This window comes from Haematobia irritans, chromosome 1 (assembly GCF_050003625.1).
Source record: "Haematobia irritans isolate KBUSLIRL chromosome 1, ASM5000362v1, whole genome shotgun sequence".
Taxonomy (NCBI): Eukaryota; Metazoa; Arthropoda; class Insecta; order Diptera; family Muscidae; genus Haematobia; species Haematobia irritans.
In genome coordinates, this window is record NC_134397.1 from 278,228,864 (window position 1) to 278,247,789 (window position 18,926).

General features: G+C 32.0%; 1 protein-coding gene and 1 long non-coding RNA gene across 6 annotated transcripts in view; one reads left to right on the forward strand and one right to left on the reverse strand.

Moving 5' to 3' along the window:
- Positions 1–18,926, reverse strand: part of Nrx-1 (Neurexin 1) — a 64,480-nt gene that overhangs the window by 16,987 nt on the left and 28,567 nt on the right. For all 5 annotated transcript variants that reach the window (XM_075295715.1, XM_075295728.1, XM_075295710.1 and 2 more), the window contains exons 11-14: positions 10,753–10,900; positions 2,064–2,821; positions 1,106–1,456; positions 795–1,030 (exon numbers count right to left, since the gene is read on the reverse strand). In XM_075295715.1, coding sequence (XP_075151830.1) covers positions 795–1,030; positions 1,106–1,456; positions 2,064–2,821; positions 10,753–10,900 — 1,493 coding nt within the window. The remainder of the gene's footprint in view (positions 1–794; positions 1,031–1,105; positions 1,457–2,063; positions 2,822–10,752; positions 10,901–18,926) is intronic.
- LOC142225885 (uncharacterized) lies at positions 1,622–11,449 on the forward strand. Its single transcript, XR_012719484.1, has 3 exons — positions 1,622–1,834; positions 2,012–2,844; positions 11,223–11,449. It is a non-coding gene; the product is annotated as an uncharacterized LOC142225885 (long non-coding RNA).

Consider the following 18,926-nt stretch of genomic DNA (forward strand, 5'->3'; position numbering starts at 1 on the left):
TAAACAATTGTACAGAGAAACCCAAAAAAAAAAAACAAGAAGATAAATTAATGCCAAAGTGCGCAGTGCAATTGGTTAGTTACGATAGATATTTCAAATATTTTGTCATTAATTGATTAATTAGTGATAGTAGATTAGTGGCGGCGTAAAAGCGATGCGAAGAAACTTGAGAGATATTTCAAAGAGAACATCGATTTTAAAGGTCAAACAGCATTGGACATTGTACATGGAGGAATAATCTGATGCTTCGATGAAAATCTTTCAACTTTCCCGTGAACTTAAAAAAATAATGAAATGAATTAATTAGAAGTAGGTTTATGATATTATTCGGAAAAAGGCATAAAGAAAAATTACACAATTTACACAGAATTCAAGGCTAGGAATTAAAGATTTGGTTTTTCTTTCTTTTTTTTTTTTTTTTTGTTTTGATATGAAAAGACAACGAAATTCAGTCTCAATTGGTGTATGAAAAATGAACGACTACTACTAAGATTTGGTGGTCTTCAGTATTAGTGACTTAATTGGATTTTCCGCAACATTGATATTCATGATTTACTTACATCCAAGTGAGACTGATTGATTGACTGATAAAAAAAATACGATACGATATGATACAGATTTGAATTGAGCGACAAAAATAGAAACAAAATTTGATATTTGAATTTGATTGAGAAAGATTGATTTTCAAATACGACAGAGCAAAAAATCGATTTTTTTTTTTTGGTTACGATGAGAAAAATACTTGAAAAAGTTTGAGGAGAGATTTCAAATTATTTAAAAATAAAATCCCTAACCTGCTGCATTCTTTGCAGATCATTTCTATCTAATACTCCAGTTACCAATTGAACATCTCCTCGTATGGTTATATGGGGATCACGTTCCACAGCCAGATCCAAGACACGCAACTTATTCACCGTAAGGCCAGCAATGACCCCGGCAAAGGGGCGTTCAATGCGTGAGCGACCGGAGCGACTGAATTTTCCTCCGACTTGTATATTCGAAATGGTATTGAAGACTGTAGATTGGTGGACTGCAAATATAGAAAAACGAAATCCCCATACCGCATATAAAACAGTTTAACTTAATCCAATGCATCTAAGCTTACCCTGTGGCGTTAAGGTCTGAACATTATAATCGTCCAATTGGAGAGTGGCATTACCTCCTTTTCTACTGAATCTTACCACATGATAGGTATTGTCATTGACTTTGGTTCCAATTTCACCAAGTGGTAAGTCCCGTGTGCCCACATTGTAGCACATGAATATATTGCCCTCAACGATTTCCAATTCCATATAATCTTGTGTGGTGGCACTTTCAATCCTCAGTAGTACAGCATCAGATTTGGTGGTTATAAAACCCAATGCAATATTGTCCTCCTCCGTATCCGCCTGGGCATTTTCGGGGAAAGTGTATTGGATAATGCCCTTATTATTGCCAAATTCATAGGCAATTGATTCTGTACAAAGAAGAGGAAAAGAACAATCGATTCGTTATTGAAATTTGTTCCATTTCTAAGAATTAATCCTTTTGTTATATCTAGATCATTATTAAATTCAATTATTCATAATGCAAAATCTTTTAATTTTTTGTACTAATATTTAAATATAATATTGTAGTGCTATGAATCACGAATGGTATAGACGTCTCAAGTTGAGTGGCAATGCTTGTTTGTAGTGCGCACGCATTACACGAGAATTACTATACAAATCAACAAATTTGCGCTTAAAAGACCTGGATGGATATTCCTTAGGAAAATTTAAGAAAGGACAAAAACAAATTAAAAATACAGAAGAAAAGGCGCCATCTACTGTGAGCAGACAAACAGTGATGTGAAGTGAGTTGAGACGCATTTAGCATATTTGGTCTATCTTTAAGATCCATTTAAATATTCGCAATTTATCAAATTGTTCGTATGCTGTTTTTTATTTTGTTGTACTAATAATCATGTACCCATAAGTAGACGACACAAGAGAATTAACAGTATGATTCACTCTCTCCCTCTCTCTTGTAGAACAAGACTTATCGTAAGAATCACTCCCCCCCACTATACTAAGGTTACTTACCATCGTAACAAGTTGGTCCTGTATATGAAGTCATATCACACTCGCAGGCATACGCATTCCACTGCTGCACACAAACGCCTCTGTTCGCACATGCATTTTGGCTACATTTTGTTGGGCCCTCGCAACCGGACACAACAAGCGAGCTCGGTACTACAGCGTCATTTGTCAGTGATGGTGATGTGTCGCCCAAATCGAGTGAAGAAATACAACCCTCAAAGCCGGAACGCGATGATATCGAGGCCGGCAACTTCGAATACATATCCTTGAAAACACCACCTATATACAGAATACCCGACAACTCCAGGTGCATACTATTGCCCGTCAGCGTTATAATCTCAAATGAATCGTCCACGGCCAATGTATGCGTCTTTGGACCAGGTCTTCGTATGCTGACTTGATGCCACCGATTGTCGTTCATATGGATGCGTGTCTTGTCACGCATTGTTATGGGTCCATCACCCAAATCGAAGGTATAGTGAATGTGACCATTAACCAATTCGACAGCAACGAAATCATTGCGACGACCGCCATTATAAAGTAACAGTCCATTGGGTTCTACAGTTTTGAAACGAAAATCTACAGATATGGTGGAATAAGCTTTCAGCATTGGCAGTCCCACATAAGAGTGTTTGGAACGGAATGTGGCTGCATGATATGGATTTCCTGGTGGGGAGTTGACAAATCGGGCAGTTAGTTTAAAGGTGGCGCTAGGTAATGCCGATAGTTCTGGACCTAAACTTTTAACAACATCGATGTATCTGTAAAAAAGAAAAAATTAAACGTGAGTATAATACAGAATCAAAATGATATCAAAAAAGAAAGCAATAAATATCAGTTAATAAGTAAATACCCAAAAATATTGTCGTGATGTCAAAGATTTCATGTCTTTAAAATACGAATGCAAATTTTGCTTAGCATAGAAGACGCATTTCTCTAATAAATATAAAGTTTTTTTCCTTGTCCAATAGTCGATAAACCTTTCAATGAAGTCATATTGTCCTTATAATTAAGTGATTTCACTTAAAAATGGGTATCATAACATGAAAGAAAAAATGTTTGGGCTAAGGTCAACTTGACTTTAATAATTCAGAAAAATTCTTTAAATTTAATGAAATTGTCTTTAAATTTGCTGCCTTTTTGCATATTGACTACAAAGCAAAAAATCGTTCAAATATAGGACATGTCTTTAAAACTTTATTTTAAAGAAGTTTTTTACTTGAAACATAGCATAATTTCTACTGGAAGTCGAGTCTTAATTTGGAAAATAAAGTTGTCATTAACTCGTTTTTAAAGGACTTTGATAGCATATGAAGAAAAAAAGCTGAGAAAGCGAAAACTTAAAATTTGCTTACTAGAAGCAAGTACACAAAACCCAAATTTAAAAGAGAATTGTGTCTTAAAAGTAGCATTACTTTTATTCTCCACTTCTTTGGCTCGGAATCAATACCAAATTTTTTACAGTAAAGACAAAATCTTTGGAACCGGGTATGCTTTTTTTCAGTGTATGTGGGTATTCGTTTGCTTCGAAATATGAGAATTGAGGACCACTTTTCTCTCATCATTTTGATGCAATTTCAATATTTCCAAAGTTTTGGAATAAAATAATCTAATTTTTATTATACCCTGTCCTTCTGTCTGTGAACACATTTTTGTGATCAAAGTCTAGATCGCAGTTTTTGTCCAATCGCCTTCATATTTACCACAAGTTTCTGTTTTGGGTCAGTATAGAACCCTATTGATTTTGGAAGAAATCGGTATATATCTTTCGCTCGATATGCGCTTATATGGGACCTGAAGCCAGAGTTGTACCCTGATTTGCTTGAAATTTTGCATTAGGAGAACAATTAGTACTATAGTCAAGTATGCCAAATTTTATTGAAATAGGTTCAGACTTAGATATAGCTCCCATATATATCTTTCGCCCGATATAGACTTATATGGCCCCAAAAGCCAGAGTTTTACACTAATTTGGTTGAAATTTTTCACAAAGAGAACAAGTAGTATTATAGCCAAATTTTATTGAAATCGGTTCAGATTTGATATAGCTCCCATATATGGTTAGGTTGCCCGATGTATCAGGCTCACTTAGACTATTCAGTCCATTGTGATACCACATTAGCGAACTTCTCTCTTATCACTGAGTGCTGCCCGATTCCATGTTAAGCTCAATGACAAGGGACCTCCTTTTTATAGCCGAGTCCGAACGGCGTTCCACATTGCAGTGAAACCACTTAGAGAAGCTTTGAAACCCTCAGAAATGTCACCAGCATTACTGAGGTGGGATAATCCACCGCTAAAAAATTTTTTGGTGTTGGGTCGAAGCAGGAATCGAACCCACGACCTTGTATATGCAAGGCGGGCATTAGGAGTAGAATTCGGGTTCTTGATGTGCATGCTAATTTTGGTTGAAATCGGTTCAGATTTAGGTATAGCTCTCATATATATCTTTCGTTGTAATCCGATTTACTAGAAATTTTGCACAGGGAGTAGAATTAACATTGTAGCTACGCATGCCAAATTTGGTTGAAATCGGTTCAGATTTAGATAAGCTTCCATATATATGATTTTCCGATTTGGGAAAAATGGACAAAATACCCACATTTTTCCACTGCTAAGTTGAAAACTTGTAAAAATGACTCCAATTTTCCTATAATTCTAATACATATAGGTGGGTATTAAGTTCGAGTTTAGCCGCTAAAAACGTCATTTTTCACGATTACTTTTCTTTAATAATCCATTTTAAGGAATACAAACTTTGTGAAAATTTGCTTTGGGCTTTTCCCCATCAACTTATAATAAAATTTGCAACAAATATGTATAATTTCATGCATTTTTCTTACTGATTTAGTTTTCACTTTAGCGATTTTAGCGGCTAAACTCGAACTTAATACCCACCTTATCTGTGGACCGATAAATCATAAATACAATTTTGGAAAGTTGCCTCAAAATTGCTTCAGATTTAAATGTTTCCCATATTTTTCACTAACATTGTGTTCCACCCCTGGGCATTAGCCGACTAAAATTTTAGGTCTATAGATTTTGTAGAAGTCTAACAAATTTTTGTCCAGATGGGGTCAGATTTAAATATGTGTATATGGGAACATACACTTTTATATATAGCACATAACATATTTGACGGATTTGATATAGTATCGAAAATGTGGATACAGGGTATAACATAGTTTTTATTTTTTTAGCAGAGTTTAGCAGAGTTTCCCTAGGGGATCAAAGCTACAATATGTGCACTTTGTTAATATACATCGAAAATAAATGAAATGATTTCGAGTAGATGGGAAGAATTGGGGTTCCTTGGCTTCATAATGAAAATCTGCTTTTACTATTCCAGAATCTTTGCAATAGTTTACAAATTCAAACCCCATTATGTAGATCGATTTATAGAACTCGGAGGAAAAATAACAATCCTGATACAACTATAATCATTAAACTTGAATCACCATTTATAAAAAATTACCTCTTAAAAGCCATAAGTAATTTTAAAAAGCAAAATAATGTTAAACTTAATCTACAACTTCTAGGGTTTGAGTCTACCAAACCCATTTTTGTTAATGAATGCCTCACTACTGCTAACTATTCTATATATCAATCTGCCCTCAAATACAAAAAACAAAACAAACTCTTTTCTGTATTCACAAGACGTGGATTGATTCATGTAAAAGTAAACAAGGATGAAAATCCACGAATTTTCAAAACTATAGATGACCTGCATAATTTATTTCGTTAGTTTGGAAACGTATCTTCAAAAATTTATTTATAATTATTTAATAACTTGTATGTGCGTTAAGGAAAAAAATGTGTTTATATTATTATTATTATATATTTACTATGTGTTTCTCTAATTATTTTCTTGATTATGTAGTAATTTTAATTGTCGTTCGTATTTATCACAGCTTGGCTCAAATTTTAAATGTTGGCACATGAGAGTAATACTAATTCCAAAGACAATTTATCCTGTATGATTCGTGTTCTTGCAAACCGTCAAAAAGGTCTAAAATTAGTTCATATTAACGCTCAAAGTATCGCGAATAAGATAGACGAGCTAAGATTTTTATTTGTCAACTCAGGAATAGATGTAATTTGTATAGCAGAGACGTGGTTATGGCCAGAATATACTGATTCTCAATTTGCTGTTGATGGCTATCAGTTATATAGAGTCGATAGGGGATCACTGGGTGGTGGTGTTGCAATTTTTGTGAGAAATGGGTTTTCTTGCAAAGTGTTGACCAAATCGACCAGAGATGATCTGATTGAGTTTTTGTTTTTGAAAATCCGATCTTCTGTATCAAAGATGTTGATTTCTACAGTTTACCGCCCTAATAGAACAATTAGTTATGAGGCTTTAATAAGGGAATTGATGAAATATTCATTGTACTACCAGGATGTAATTATTTGCGGCGACTTTAATGACAACATTTTGAAAGATTGTAGCATTATAAACGAAATGAGAACGTTTGGCTTGGAAATTGTTAATTCTACTTTTCCTACTCATTTTACGTCCTCTTCTAATACACTTATAGATCTGTTGTTTGTAAACTGCTCAAATAAGGTAAAACTATACGATCAACTCTCTGCCCCTGTTTTTTCTCGGCATGATCTCTGTTTTCTTACTTATGAATATGAGACTGATTTATCTTCAGAATTGCTGACTTATAGGGATTTCCGAAATATTGATTATCAGTCTCTTCAAGCTGATATCATCTCAACTGACTGGGACCCTATTTATTATATGTTAGATGTTGATGAACAGATACAATATCTACAAGGAAGAATAAATTATATTTACGACAGAAATGTTCCTTTGAGAAGGAAGATTATCATTAATGCTCATAATCCCTGGTTTGATAAAAGAATACAATTCTTGATCAATAAAAGGGACGAAGCATATACAAGATGGAAGAGATATAAAATCCCAGAGTTGTATGCTACTTATAAAGATCTTAGGAATAGGACTACCTATACCATTAGATTGAAGAAGGCTCAGTATTACAGTCAAAAGTTTAAGGGTTGTGTTAACTCTAGACAAATTTGGAAGCAAATTAAATCTATTGGCATTGGAAAGGAAAATATGGGCTCATCTAATATTGATATTAATCCAAATGACGTAAATGATACTTTCGTTAATTTGCCTATGAAGTCCGCGGATCACAGTTTTTATGATTTGATACAAATCGATAACGATGTTGAACGATTTTCTTTTGAACACGTCACACAAGCTGATGTACTTAGCAAGGTATTTGCAATAAAATCTAATTCTGTGGGGTCTGACGGAATTGATCCAAAGTTCCTCAAGATAGTAATCAGGTATGTTTTGCCTCATATAACGCATATCTTTAATACTATTATATTAAAGTCAAATTTTCCATTGACTTGGAAGCATGCAAAAGTCATACCAGTCCCCAAAAATGGAAATGATTTTCGACCTATATCGATTCTACCCTTTTTATCAAAAGTGCTCGAAAGCCTTTTAAGTGACCAGATATTAAACCATCTCAGAAGTAATTCTTTTTTGACAAATTTTCAATCAGGATTCAGAAAGAAACATAGTTGTATAACTGCTCTCCAGAAAGTGACTGAAGATTTAAGGCGTCAACTTGATAGTAGCAATGTATCATTTCTGGTATTATTGGACCATTCTAAAGCCTTTGATACGGTCGACCACCATATTCTGTGCATGAAACTTTCAAAATTTTTCAATTTTGCTCCGCAATCTACAAATCTTATGCGTTCATATCTTTCATCCAGGTCTCAATCTGTAGTCGTCGGCGCCAATTGGTCTGATCCATTATGCCTATCTAGAGGTGTACCGCAGGGATCAGTACTTGGTCCCTTGATGTATTCAATATATTCCAATGACTTACCACTTCGAATTAAGTATTGTAATGTTCACATGTACGCTGATGATGTTCAAGTATATATAAGCACCCCGAAGGCAGATGTTGACCCTTGTGTTGAACAACTGAACAGTGACTTGAATCACATTTACATTTGGGCAAAGTCTAATGGATTGAGCTTGAACCCCGTGAAGTCTAAATGTATAGTTATTGGCAGAAATATTGCACCTATTGAGATACCCATTCGAATATCAGATACTGCAATAGAAGTTGTTGAGAGAGGTAAAAATCTTGGTGTAGTCATGAATAATAAACTGAATTGGTCTGATCACGTTAATATTGTAGTTGGGAGAACATATTCGACAATGAGAAATTTATACTTAAGCCAAAAATATACGCCAGTTAGCATAAGACTTCTTTTGGCAAAATCTTTACTGATTCCTCAATTATTGTACGGGTGCGAACTTTTTTCTAATTGCAACAGTGAATCGATGAGGAAACTGAATGTAACTTTTAATAACATTGCACGCTACGTTTTTGGGAGGAATAGGCGAGATAGCATAACCGAGTATGCGAATATGATTTTTGGAGTTTCCTTTGTCAATTATTTGAAGATAAGAACCTTGATAAACTTACACAAAATCGTATATAGTAGGGAACCTGAGTATCTATACACATTTATACGGTTTGCCAGATCGCAAAGAGGAAAACAGATAATCCAGATAAGACATAATCGACATCTCTCAGAACATTTCTTTTTTATTTATGCCATTCGTCTTTGGAATAATCTTCCATTTACAATTCAGCTAATTAAAAACGAACGACAATTTAAAACTGAAATTTATAACTTTTTTAAATAAATAATATTATATTTTTTATTTTATCTACAATTAAATTCGAAAATATTCTTTGATTTTTTTTTTTTTTTTTGAATACCTTTTTTATTTTTTTTATTATTGCTTTTTAAATAAATAATATTATATTATTTTTTATTTTATCAACAATTAAATTCGAAACTATTCTTTGATTTTTTGGATACCTTTGTTATTATTATAATAATTATACAAATTTTATTATTGCATATGTATCATTAATCCACTGTTATTTCAAATCTAAATTTAATGAAGAAAACTGTAACTAATATTCAATATGTAACTGCAAATACTATAAACCATGCTTTATATAAGATTTAGTTCTTGTGCATAGGTTAGTCAAATAAATAAATAAAATAAAAATAAATAAACACTGAAATTTTAATACAAGGTTATATTATCATTGATTGAAGAACTACTGCAACGTGTTTAGTAGGGGGAGATGGCAAACCCAAAAAATCCCTCTAGCTACGGCAGTGTCGTTAATAAAATCTATTTAATATAAACAAACAAAAATATTCAATAAAACCTTGCAAAGAGTAAGTATAGATTTACTCTCTTTGGTAAAGTTAGTAAACATGAACAACCATTTTGCAATTGTTTTTTATACATTTAGTCTATGATTATGTAACATGCAGAAAAATCAGCGGTTTCTATTTTCGAATTCAAAGAAAGTTAAGACGCAAGGGAGCAAAGAAGTTGATGTGTTGTCCCCAAAAGTCCTCAATTTTTTATTTATTGATTTTTTAATTTATGGACTAGAGAAAACTTTTCGCAAATGGTAATGATCTAAATCAGCAATTCGAAGAAGTTTTTAAAAATGCAAAATTCTTTGATGTTTTTTTTTATTTTAAATACAGCGGTGTTTTGCCTTCCTTTGCTTCGAAGGAAAGAGTTCATGTAACTTAGAGAAATTGGTTGTTAGATTCATAAAATCTCCAACAAAATCCTGGAAAAGATTCCCCAGTTTGGAAAACATACCCATCGCAAACGTCTCGTTATACACTGAAAAAATATTTACGTGGTATTAAAGATTACGCAACCAAAATTTAAGGATGCGCAATTTACACAATACTAAGGACAAATTTCTTTAAAATAATGAAATTTTAATTAGAAGAATTTGTCAACTATAGGCTAAGACTTGTTTTGAGGATTTTGTATTATTTGTTTACATTTTTTTAGATTTAAGGAAACATTTTTTATTTCGAAGTATCTGTTATCTGTTTGGATTTTTAAACTGACATTTGTTTGTACGTGATTTGCTTTATTAATGAGAGAATGAAAATTCCATAAATGAGATCTGTAGCCTAATTTAATATTTATTGATCCTAGATTTAAAGCTACAAAGGTCCCTAAGAAATGTCCTTATCATTGGCTCGGAATCAATACCAAACACCTTAAGGGAGGGTCAAAATACCTAATATAAAAACCTTTCAAACTTACATTACACGAATATTACCATAAAAAAAAACAACATTTTTGATATCACTGCTTCCTTCCTCCATTTTAATTAGCAATAGTCGAAAATATACAACCAGTGATTTCGACAATTTATATATTATGTATAACCATGAACATTCTTATCACATCTTATCCACATACTAACACAAATATATGTGTAATGGAACAGTTCTTTCAAGTTTCTAATATAATTATTGCAGTATTCTCTTCGTAATATCAACAATTGGCAATTCCACTGTCTTATATTTGCTGATCAAAAAACGTTTGAGTTGCCCATCAAGGATTGACATAGTGCTAAAGAATTTGGAATATATATTGTGATGTTTTCAGAAATGTTACCAGCATTATTGAAGCTTCCCGAACTTGAGGTGTCATTTATTAAAATTACATTACATTTTTGATGAAATATGATTCAACATCGATTTATATGCAAATATTAGTGTAATATCATTTACCTCTTATAATTGGTACAATTATTACAATTAATTTATTAATTGGCAGACTTACCTTTGGCCATTGAATATGAATCCCTGCATTTGTCCAATAAAATTCGGCATAGTTGAGGTCATTTGTATCTCTTCTTCGGCATGGAATAGACCGCCCAAATGGATGGATCGTATCTCAATGGTGCTATGACGTCCCAATATGGTCTCCGCTGTTTTGTGAAGGGTAAGGGGAATACAACATATACAGTGACAAAAGATGAAGTTGGCATTCGAGCACAATGTGATCGGTTTTGTTTTAGTTCAATCATAAACAACCTAACGCCTTCTTCATACATCATACATCATCATCAATATCATTATCATTATGGTACATTATACATACATACATACATACAAATATATGCATTGCTCTGGCTACTATGTACTGCTACATATGAACATACATAATAGCATATCTTATATATGCTGCTAATTTTAACATTACCATTGATTACTTTAATTTTGTTTTGTTTTTTTTTTTTTTTTTTTAAGGGTGACGTGAATTTTGGCATTTAACATCGATTTAAGCACAATTACAATCAATTCCAGGTTATTTAACTAATTTTTGTTGTTTTCTTTTGTTTGGCAAATTACGTTCTGAGTTCTGTAGTTTCATTGTTATTACAAGGATAGTCACACATATATGTATGTATATGAATAGCAATATCAATATGTATGTAATAGAGTACAACATAAAAATCTATTTGGATTAATTTTATTATTATCATAGTTAATTATATTGAATAAATTGTATTGGACAAAAAAAGGATTTATAAGAATAAGATCTCAAGCAAATCTCTTATTACAAAATTAATTCAGGTTAATTTCATTAAAAATTGAAGAATGTACCCATATGGATACTTGCAGTTTTGTAAAAAGACTATGTTGGTGCAGTTTACGTTATTAATTATATTATTATCGTTATCATTATTAATTAATGATTATTATTGGAGGTAAGTAAAACAAACAAAAAATAAAACGATTAGAAATTATTCAAATCAAAACTAAAAGTAAATGCTATAAGAAAAAGTTAATGAAAAGTTATCTAAGAAGGCTAGAAAAGAGAAGTAAGAAAAAAACTTTTGGTAATGCTTGGGCTCGCAAATTTTGTTTTATATTTACCTTTTAACTGATATGCAATATGGATAATAGAATTCTGGTACGGGGTTTCATTACTTGAAAGTTTCTTCAAACACTAAAGTGGAAAATCGAATTATGAAATACATATATCGAAAAGTCGACTTTACCAAATTTTGACAAATTTGAAACGTCTATGATTCCTATTCCAGATGTGAGCACATTGTAATCAAACTATATCCCTCTCTCAGAAAAATTTTCTTCATTTATTAATTCATTCATTCAATATAGAAACTAATCTATCAAGTTGACTTCTTGAATGCGTACAAAATCTAGTTTTGTTTTTGCTCAAGTACCAAACATATGATAATCTAGATGGGACTCTGATAAGACTTATCTGGTATCTGGTATTATTTTATACCCAAATTTTTGTTTTGAATTAAAACCCTCGACTTTTAGTACACCTAAAAAGTTTAGGCAATTCGAATGGGACTAGTTTAGACCCATTAACATTGATGGGATTATCATGGTTTGTTTTCTAGAATATCCATTTGGAATCTGGATTCTTGGAATTTTTTAAAGCCACAAAGAGCTAAATGTTATTCTTTATTAAAAAAGAAGCAGAATGCGTTATTTTCATTACCCCAAATATGGAGCCAGATTTTATTGTTGAACGCTTGATTTTCTTGAAATTGGAGATATAAAGTATAGTAACGATTTTATTGTTTATACCAAAATCCATTTAACCATTGCTAATTTAATTTAAATTTAAAATATTCTTTTAATTTTCATTACCTGTAGTTTCCCTTTTTTCAAAAAAGATAACTTTAAAAATATGAAGCTAACTCATAAGCCAAAACAATTTTTAATAAAAAACATAAGAATTGAATTGAAATAAAATATTTACGAATTTTATTTTTGGTGTAGAAGTATGGTGCTCTTTTCATTGGTACGATATTCAGAGTGCAAAGTGAGTGTGAGCAAAATTAAATTAAAATTTTAAATAAAAACGGCTATGATCGACAATGACCAACTTAAAAGAGAACATAGAAAATAAAAATGTAACTGTAAATGGCAAACGAACACACGACACGATACACGATTTAAACTGTAGTGACACGAGTAGTAGTAGATAAGTACTTGGCAGATGGGTAGCTAGGTTGGTATTTATCTTAGTAGTACAGGTTCATATGTATGTTGGTTTGTTTTTTTTTTTTGTACAGACAGCTAACACGAATCACGTAATAAAACATAAGAGAATGGTGCGACACAACCTAAAAAACAACAGCTGATAGATTTGTTCTCTTTTGTGTTCTCGCTAAGATTTATGTAAGATTTTCTCTTTTTCGGAGTGGAGGTGTGATGGTGTTTTTTAATTTATGTCAGTGTGGGAGAGAGGTTAGCAGAAGGATGAAGTAAATCACATTGTTTATAGAGGGCATAGATAAGGGCAAAATAGAGAGGGACTAATTAAGAGTGCTAAAAGAGGGGAATTAGCGCATCAATTTATAGAAATCACTGATATGGTTTCGGACTTTTCATTAAAAGCTTGGTCCACAATTCCTTAAGGTGGTATTGGGGAGGAGGTGACAAGAAAAAGAGAAGAAAAACATTCAACATTTTATAGAATCATGTGGTGTAAGATGAATATTCGAATCGCTGATTTTTACCGAATTGTTATAGATGAGAATTGACTGTTTTTGGTTTGGTGTGAAACTGATCTGATGTAAATGGAAATGAGTTTTCTTCAATGCAGATTCATTAGTCAGTAGTTTGTCTTTATAATTTCCATCAATGAGTGTCTGTGTCTACATTAGTAAGGAGATCACAAAAAATATCGTATATAGTGCCTAAAAAAATTTGGTGAAATTTGAATATATGGATTTTGTCATTGTTTTTGAGTGGCGAGAGAGAGAGAGAGAAAGAGAGAGAAAAAAACTAATTTGCGTTCTAGTTTTAGGAATGTTACTTTTCGTTCCATTTTTCAGCTTTAATGACTCATGCATGCAATTGTTGTTGTTGTTTCTATTGTTATTAATAATTATTTATGTAGTTGTTGCTATTGCTCTTTTTTATTATTGCGATTTTTTTTTTGTAGTTTGCAAAATAGTGGTGCTGTCATGCAAACGCCATACGTGAGGAAAACACTTTTTCATGTTCATTTTCCATTTTAATCATTTCTATTTAAATATTAATTATGCGTGATTTGATTTTGTTGTTATTGTTGTTAAAGTTGTATACAGTGGCGATATTATAAAATAAAAAGAGACGACAAAAACAAAATGCAAATGTCCAAATGGTCCTCCGGCTCTAGTATGTGTAATTCATGTAAGTTTATTCGTTTCTTTGTGTGTGTGTGTGTATGTATACGTGCCTACGTGATTTTGGCGTTGTCCTTTTGTGCCACAATAAACAGGCAAACACATTAAATATAAAATAGAAGGGTGTATGTGGGTGTGTGTTTAAGTGTCCTGTTTTTGCCGGCATGATAAGTTTGTTTCAAAAATACTGATTTCATTTGCGATAAAACCTTGAAATGCAATCTATGGTTGTTTCACTTGTTTTTCTTGTGTCTATTAAAAAGCAATTATTGTATATCTTTAAAAACCATTTATATGGAATATTAGAAACTTTTATATAATATTAATGAGGCAGATAATATTCATAATTGATAATATTTTTTCAAATGTACGAGGTCTATAAGAACTGATTTCTGATGTATGAATAGAGTTCTGCAACGTGTATATCTGCATAATAGAAAGGAGATGAATAACTGTTGAAAAAATCCAACCATAGATTCGTTTGCCTTTCCAGGCAATGAGGGAATTGTGCCCTTGCATTCGATGGAAAAATATTCGAAGTTGGCCGCAAATTACTTAGCCTCCCCATATGTTGCCAGAATATCACGTGACTTTCTGGGAATTCTAGAAGACTAGACATAAAAAATGCCAGTTGGCGATTCTATTCATATCTCGGAAAGTATATTGTACTGCAAAACCAAAGAGCGTTTGGTATAGCCTGACCTTCTTTTCTGGAATCTGCAAAAATACAAACTTTTAATTGAATAGCGTCTCTTTTTTAGATCCACCCAAGTACAAACACTCAGTGTGATATGACTTGAAAGTCGTATTTTCTTGTATACTATCCATGTTTTATACCTGCAAGGTATAAAGGTTTTCGACAGACAGAGTGAAGTGAAAGTAGGTGCTGCCGTTTTCTTGTTTAGTATAAACATTTTTCTCTCAATTCTTTGGATGAGCAAATGTTTGTGATTAAATAACCTTAATGAAGCAAGTAACCATTAATTGCTTAGTTGTGTTAATTTATATATATTGAGGATTATGATATGCCTTATGAAAATAGTTGTGGGCAAATTTTATGACTTCTATCGATTGTTTAAATGGTTTCATAATCTGATTTCATATCAGCTGATCACTTGCAATCTCCTGTGAGTAAGAAAGAGGGAGAAAAAGAATGAGTGTCGATGATCAAGTGCAATACCCAAACTAACATTATATGATATATAGATGCATACTGATATTTTTTTTAAATCATTCGATTTGCTTTATAAATTATTTACTCAACATTTGGTAGTCAATCTCCACATTTGTGTCTATGTATACTAACCACATTTGTAAATTATTTTATAGAAATCATATTTGTCCATCAAAACTTATTATACCATCACATTATCTAAACGACTTTTTCCCAAAAATAATATTAGGGAAAAAATTATTGTAAAAGTAAATAATGAGAAATGTAATGGAGGCCATTTTTGAACATTTGCTGTGAAAATAAATTTTAGGGTGTCGGTCAATAATTGTAGTTGTTGTTATGAGAAAAGTGCTGCTAAGAGCTAAAACAAGAGCATTTATACGACTAGTTGTTGAGTTGGGTTTATAGTCGTTGTTGTAGTTCTTGTTTGTTGTCTAAACGATAGAGTCGAGTGCTTGTAATGCGTTAGAAGTGAATTGGTAGTAGTAACAGTAATTACAGTTGTAGTGGTAGTTTGTTTTTTGTGAGAGTACAAAGAGCTGTTCAGTCTTGGTTGGTTGATGTGGGTATAGTTGGGTAAGTAGGTAAGTAGGTAAGTATGCTGGTTGGTTGGTAGATTGGCAGGTACATATGTTTAGGTTACGTACACTTACACATATTCTACATTTAAACTAAATTACATAATTGTTTATTTTAATATTTTTGGTGCAAAATACAGCCCTGGGTGGTCCTTCATCAAACCCATTTTCTTTGCCAATCCATATGTCATGTTTTTTTCGCTTTCATTTTATTTTAGATTGACCTTCATTTTTTTGCAATCTCAGGTCATTCTTTCATGCGATGGAGAACGAACATGAGATTTTGCGTTTTTCTTATATATATTTTATATATATATATATATTTTTAAAGAAATTATACAAGTTTCTTAGGGCGATTGGCAAAAGAAAATGTTTTGATTTCATATCACCGATCTTGCGTGTCGATTTTTTTTTTTCGTTTTCGTTTTTTATTTTCTTGACTCTGTTCTTCAGCTGCTGATTGGAAAGAACTAAACCTTACTTTGTTGGTTGCTTTTTTATTTGCATTTTTTGTTTTGTAATTATATCCGTTGTTGTAATATTTATATTTTTCCTTTCTCTTATAAATGCTGCAAGTGTTAGATTTAAATCTTTTCGCTTTCAAAGGAAAAAGTGTTTGGGGCAAAATAGGTGGAGTGTCAATATTTTCATTCCATATTTTTATTATTAATTCCTCTTCTTTTCTTTATTTTCTAGAAAAGCAATAATATGGCAGGTGGAGGGCGAATGAATTTTAATGTGTAATTTATTCAAAAATATACCTAGTTTCTGTTTACTTCATTATTATGCATAATTGTTATGAGGTTTGTCTTGGTAAATATGGTAACTCTCATTGCTATCGTTATTCATAATGACTACAACAAAAGGAACACACATTCATAGCCACTAGAAAATAGAATATAAATGTGAAAAAGTATTAAACAAATTATAGGTAAATAGCCCTAACAAAATAACACACTTACAATAGACTTATTGCCAGCATTTTTTAATTTAAACTTCAAGGTTAAATGAAATCATTCGTATAGGCGCAACCATAATAAGGGTTTGATGTTAGCCTCAACTAATCGAATTAAATTGAAGTATTTTAAATATTTACATCCATATTCAAAATAGTTTATAGACTAATTCGAAGGAATTTACTATGAAGTAAATATAAAATTCAAGTTTTCTACAACATTGGGTTTATTTATTTTTATTTGGAAAACTTTGCATCTCTCTTTTTCATGAATAGACTCAATGTATGGTATAAAACAAAAACGTACCCCTAAGCGTATGAGTGTTGTGTCAATGAGAGGAAGAGAAAATAATTATACGCCACCAGGCACTATGAGAACAAAGAATTACATTTCAGTCATACACACAGCATCAATTTGCTGCAATTGGCACTACATATTTATCTCCTTTGAAATATCGGTGAACACGTTAACAGAAGTGTAATTTTGCACCATTACCAACTTTCGATACTAAATTTTGAGTTATATATATATTAACTCAATTATTAATTTTTTGATATTGATTAATTGAAGAATATAACAAAATTGCGATTGCCTTACAACAAAATCCCAAAGTAAAAAATATACCTATTCACAACTGTCAAACATTGTGTGCGATATATTCGGCGCTTAATCCAGAATGATTTCTTAACCCAGCAAAAAACGAGCGTCCAAAAAAGTAGTTTGGATCCCCAATCTGTGATCCGGAAGTAGTGCAAACTTGGACCATCTCCAATGAATTTTACATGGGCTTGTCATAGGACGGAAGTACTCCCTTTTTGGATCCTTTGCATTGCTTTAGAAGTTGTACCCTGGAAGTTAATTCGAATGAAGAAATTTAAAAAGCGAAAAAAAATTTTTTTGAACCAATTTCACTTTTTCTTTTATTTATATGTTTTATTACACTATTATTTTCCTAATTTTTCTAATTTTTACAATTTGAAAAACTTTTTCGCTCCGACCAGGGATTGAACCTGGGTTTGCTGGCACCATAACAGAACGCTTTAGCACACTCAGCCACAAACGTCATTGAACATAAAGCGTCGAAAGGTCAATTCAAATGTTTGTGATATGATCGTAATACGACACCAAGGAATAACATTCTAATTGCTTCTCGAGATGTTCTTTATTAGTATGAACGAAAAAATAAGAAACGCAGGTTCAAATCTCACCAGCGGCAATCTTTTTATCAAATATTTTTCTAAAAAAATATTTTTTTATGCTATGCATCGTTTTATTTTTTATTTTCGGCATATATTTTCGTATAAATATATTTTTTCCATTAAAAATCAACAAAAAAATTAAAAAATCTCGTAATTTGCAAAACCTTCTCAAAAGAACTTGCATGGAAGCGAAAAAGTCAAACGGCACAGGTTCAAATCCCAGCGGGGATAAAATTTATTTTTTTATTATTATTTTTTTACTTTTTTATTAATTTTTCTATTTTTTTTTTATTAGTTTTCTATTATTTTGTAAAATTTAATTGTCCAAAATTTGACTTAAAATAGCTTGATTGCGTTCTTTCTAATACTTGTCCACAAGGACTGCATCGGAAGTAGAAAAAAATCATTGGGGGATTCCAAGATGCGCTTTAGAATAAATGTTTGTGTACTTGCCCAAAAGGACTACATCGGTAGTGGAAAAAGAACATTGGGGGATCCCACGATGCTCTTTAGAAGAAATGTTTGTGGACTTGTCCAAAAGGACTGCATCGGAAGTTGGAAAAACTCGATGGGGGATTCTGGGATGGGCTTTAAAAGAAATGTTTGTGGAACAACTTCCAATTTTTTTTGCTGGGAAGCTAATCATAGATAATGACCTATATCAAATAGTTTATTTCCTCAATACGTTTGATGTGGTTTATGAGTAATTTAAAACATTTCGACCCTGAGAAGAAATTGCCCTATTGTGGTATCAAACTATGTAAGAGTCTAGATGAATCTATATATGCAGACGTTCATCATACCGAACTGATTTTTCTCATGCCTTTAAAAAGATTAAAAATTTATATTTATATTTTTGTTGTAAAGTATTTTTTTTTCATCACCCTCGCT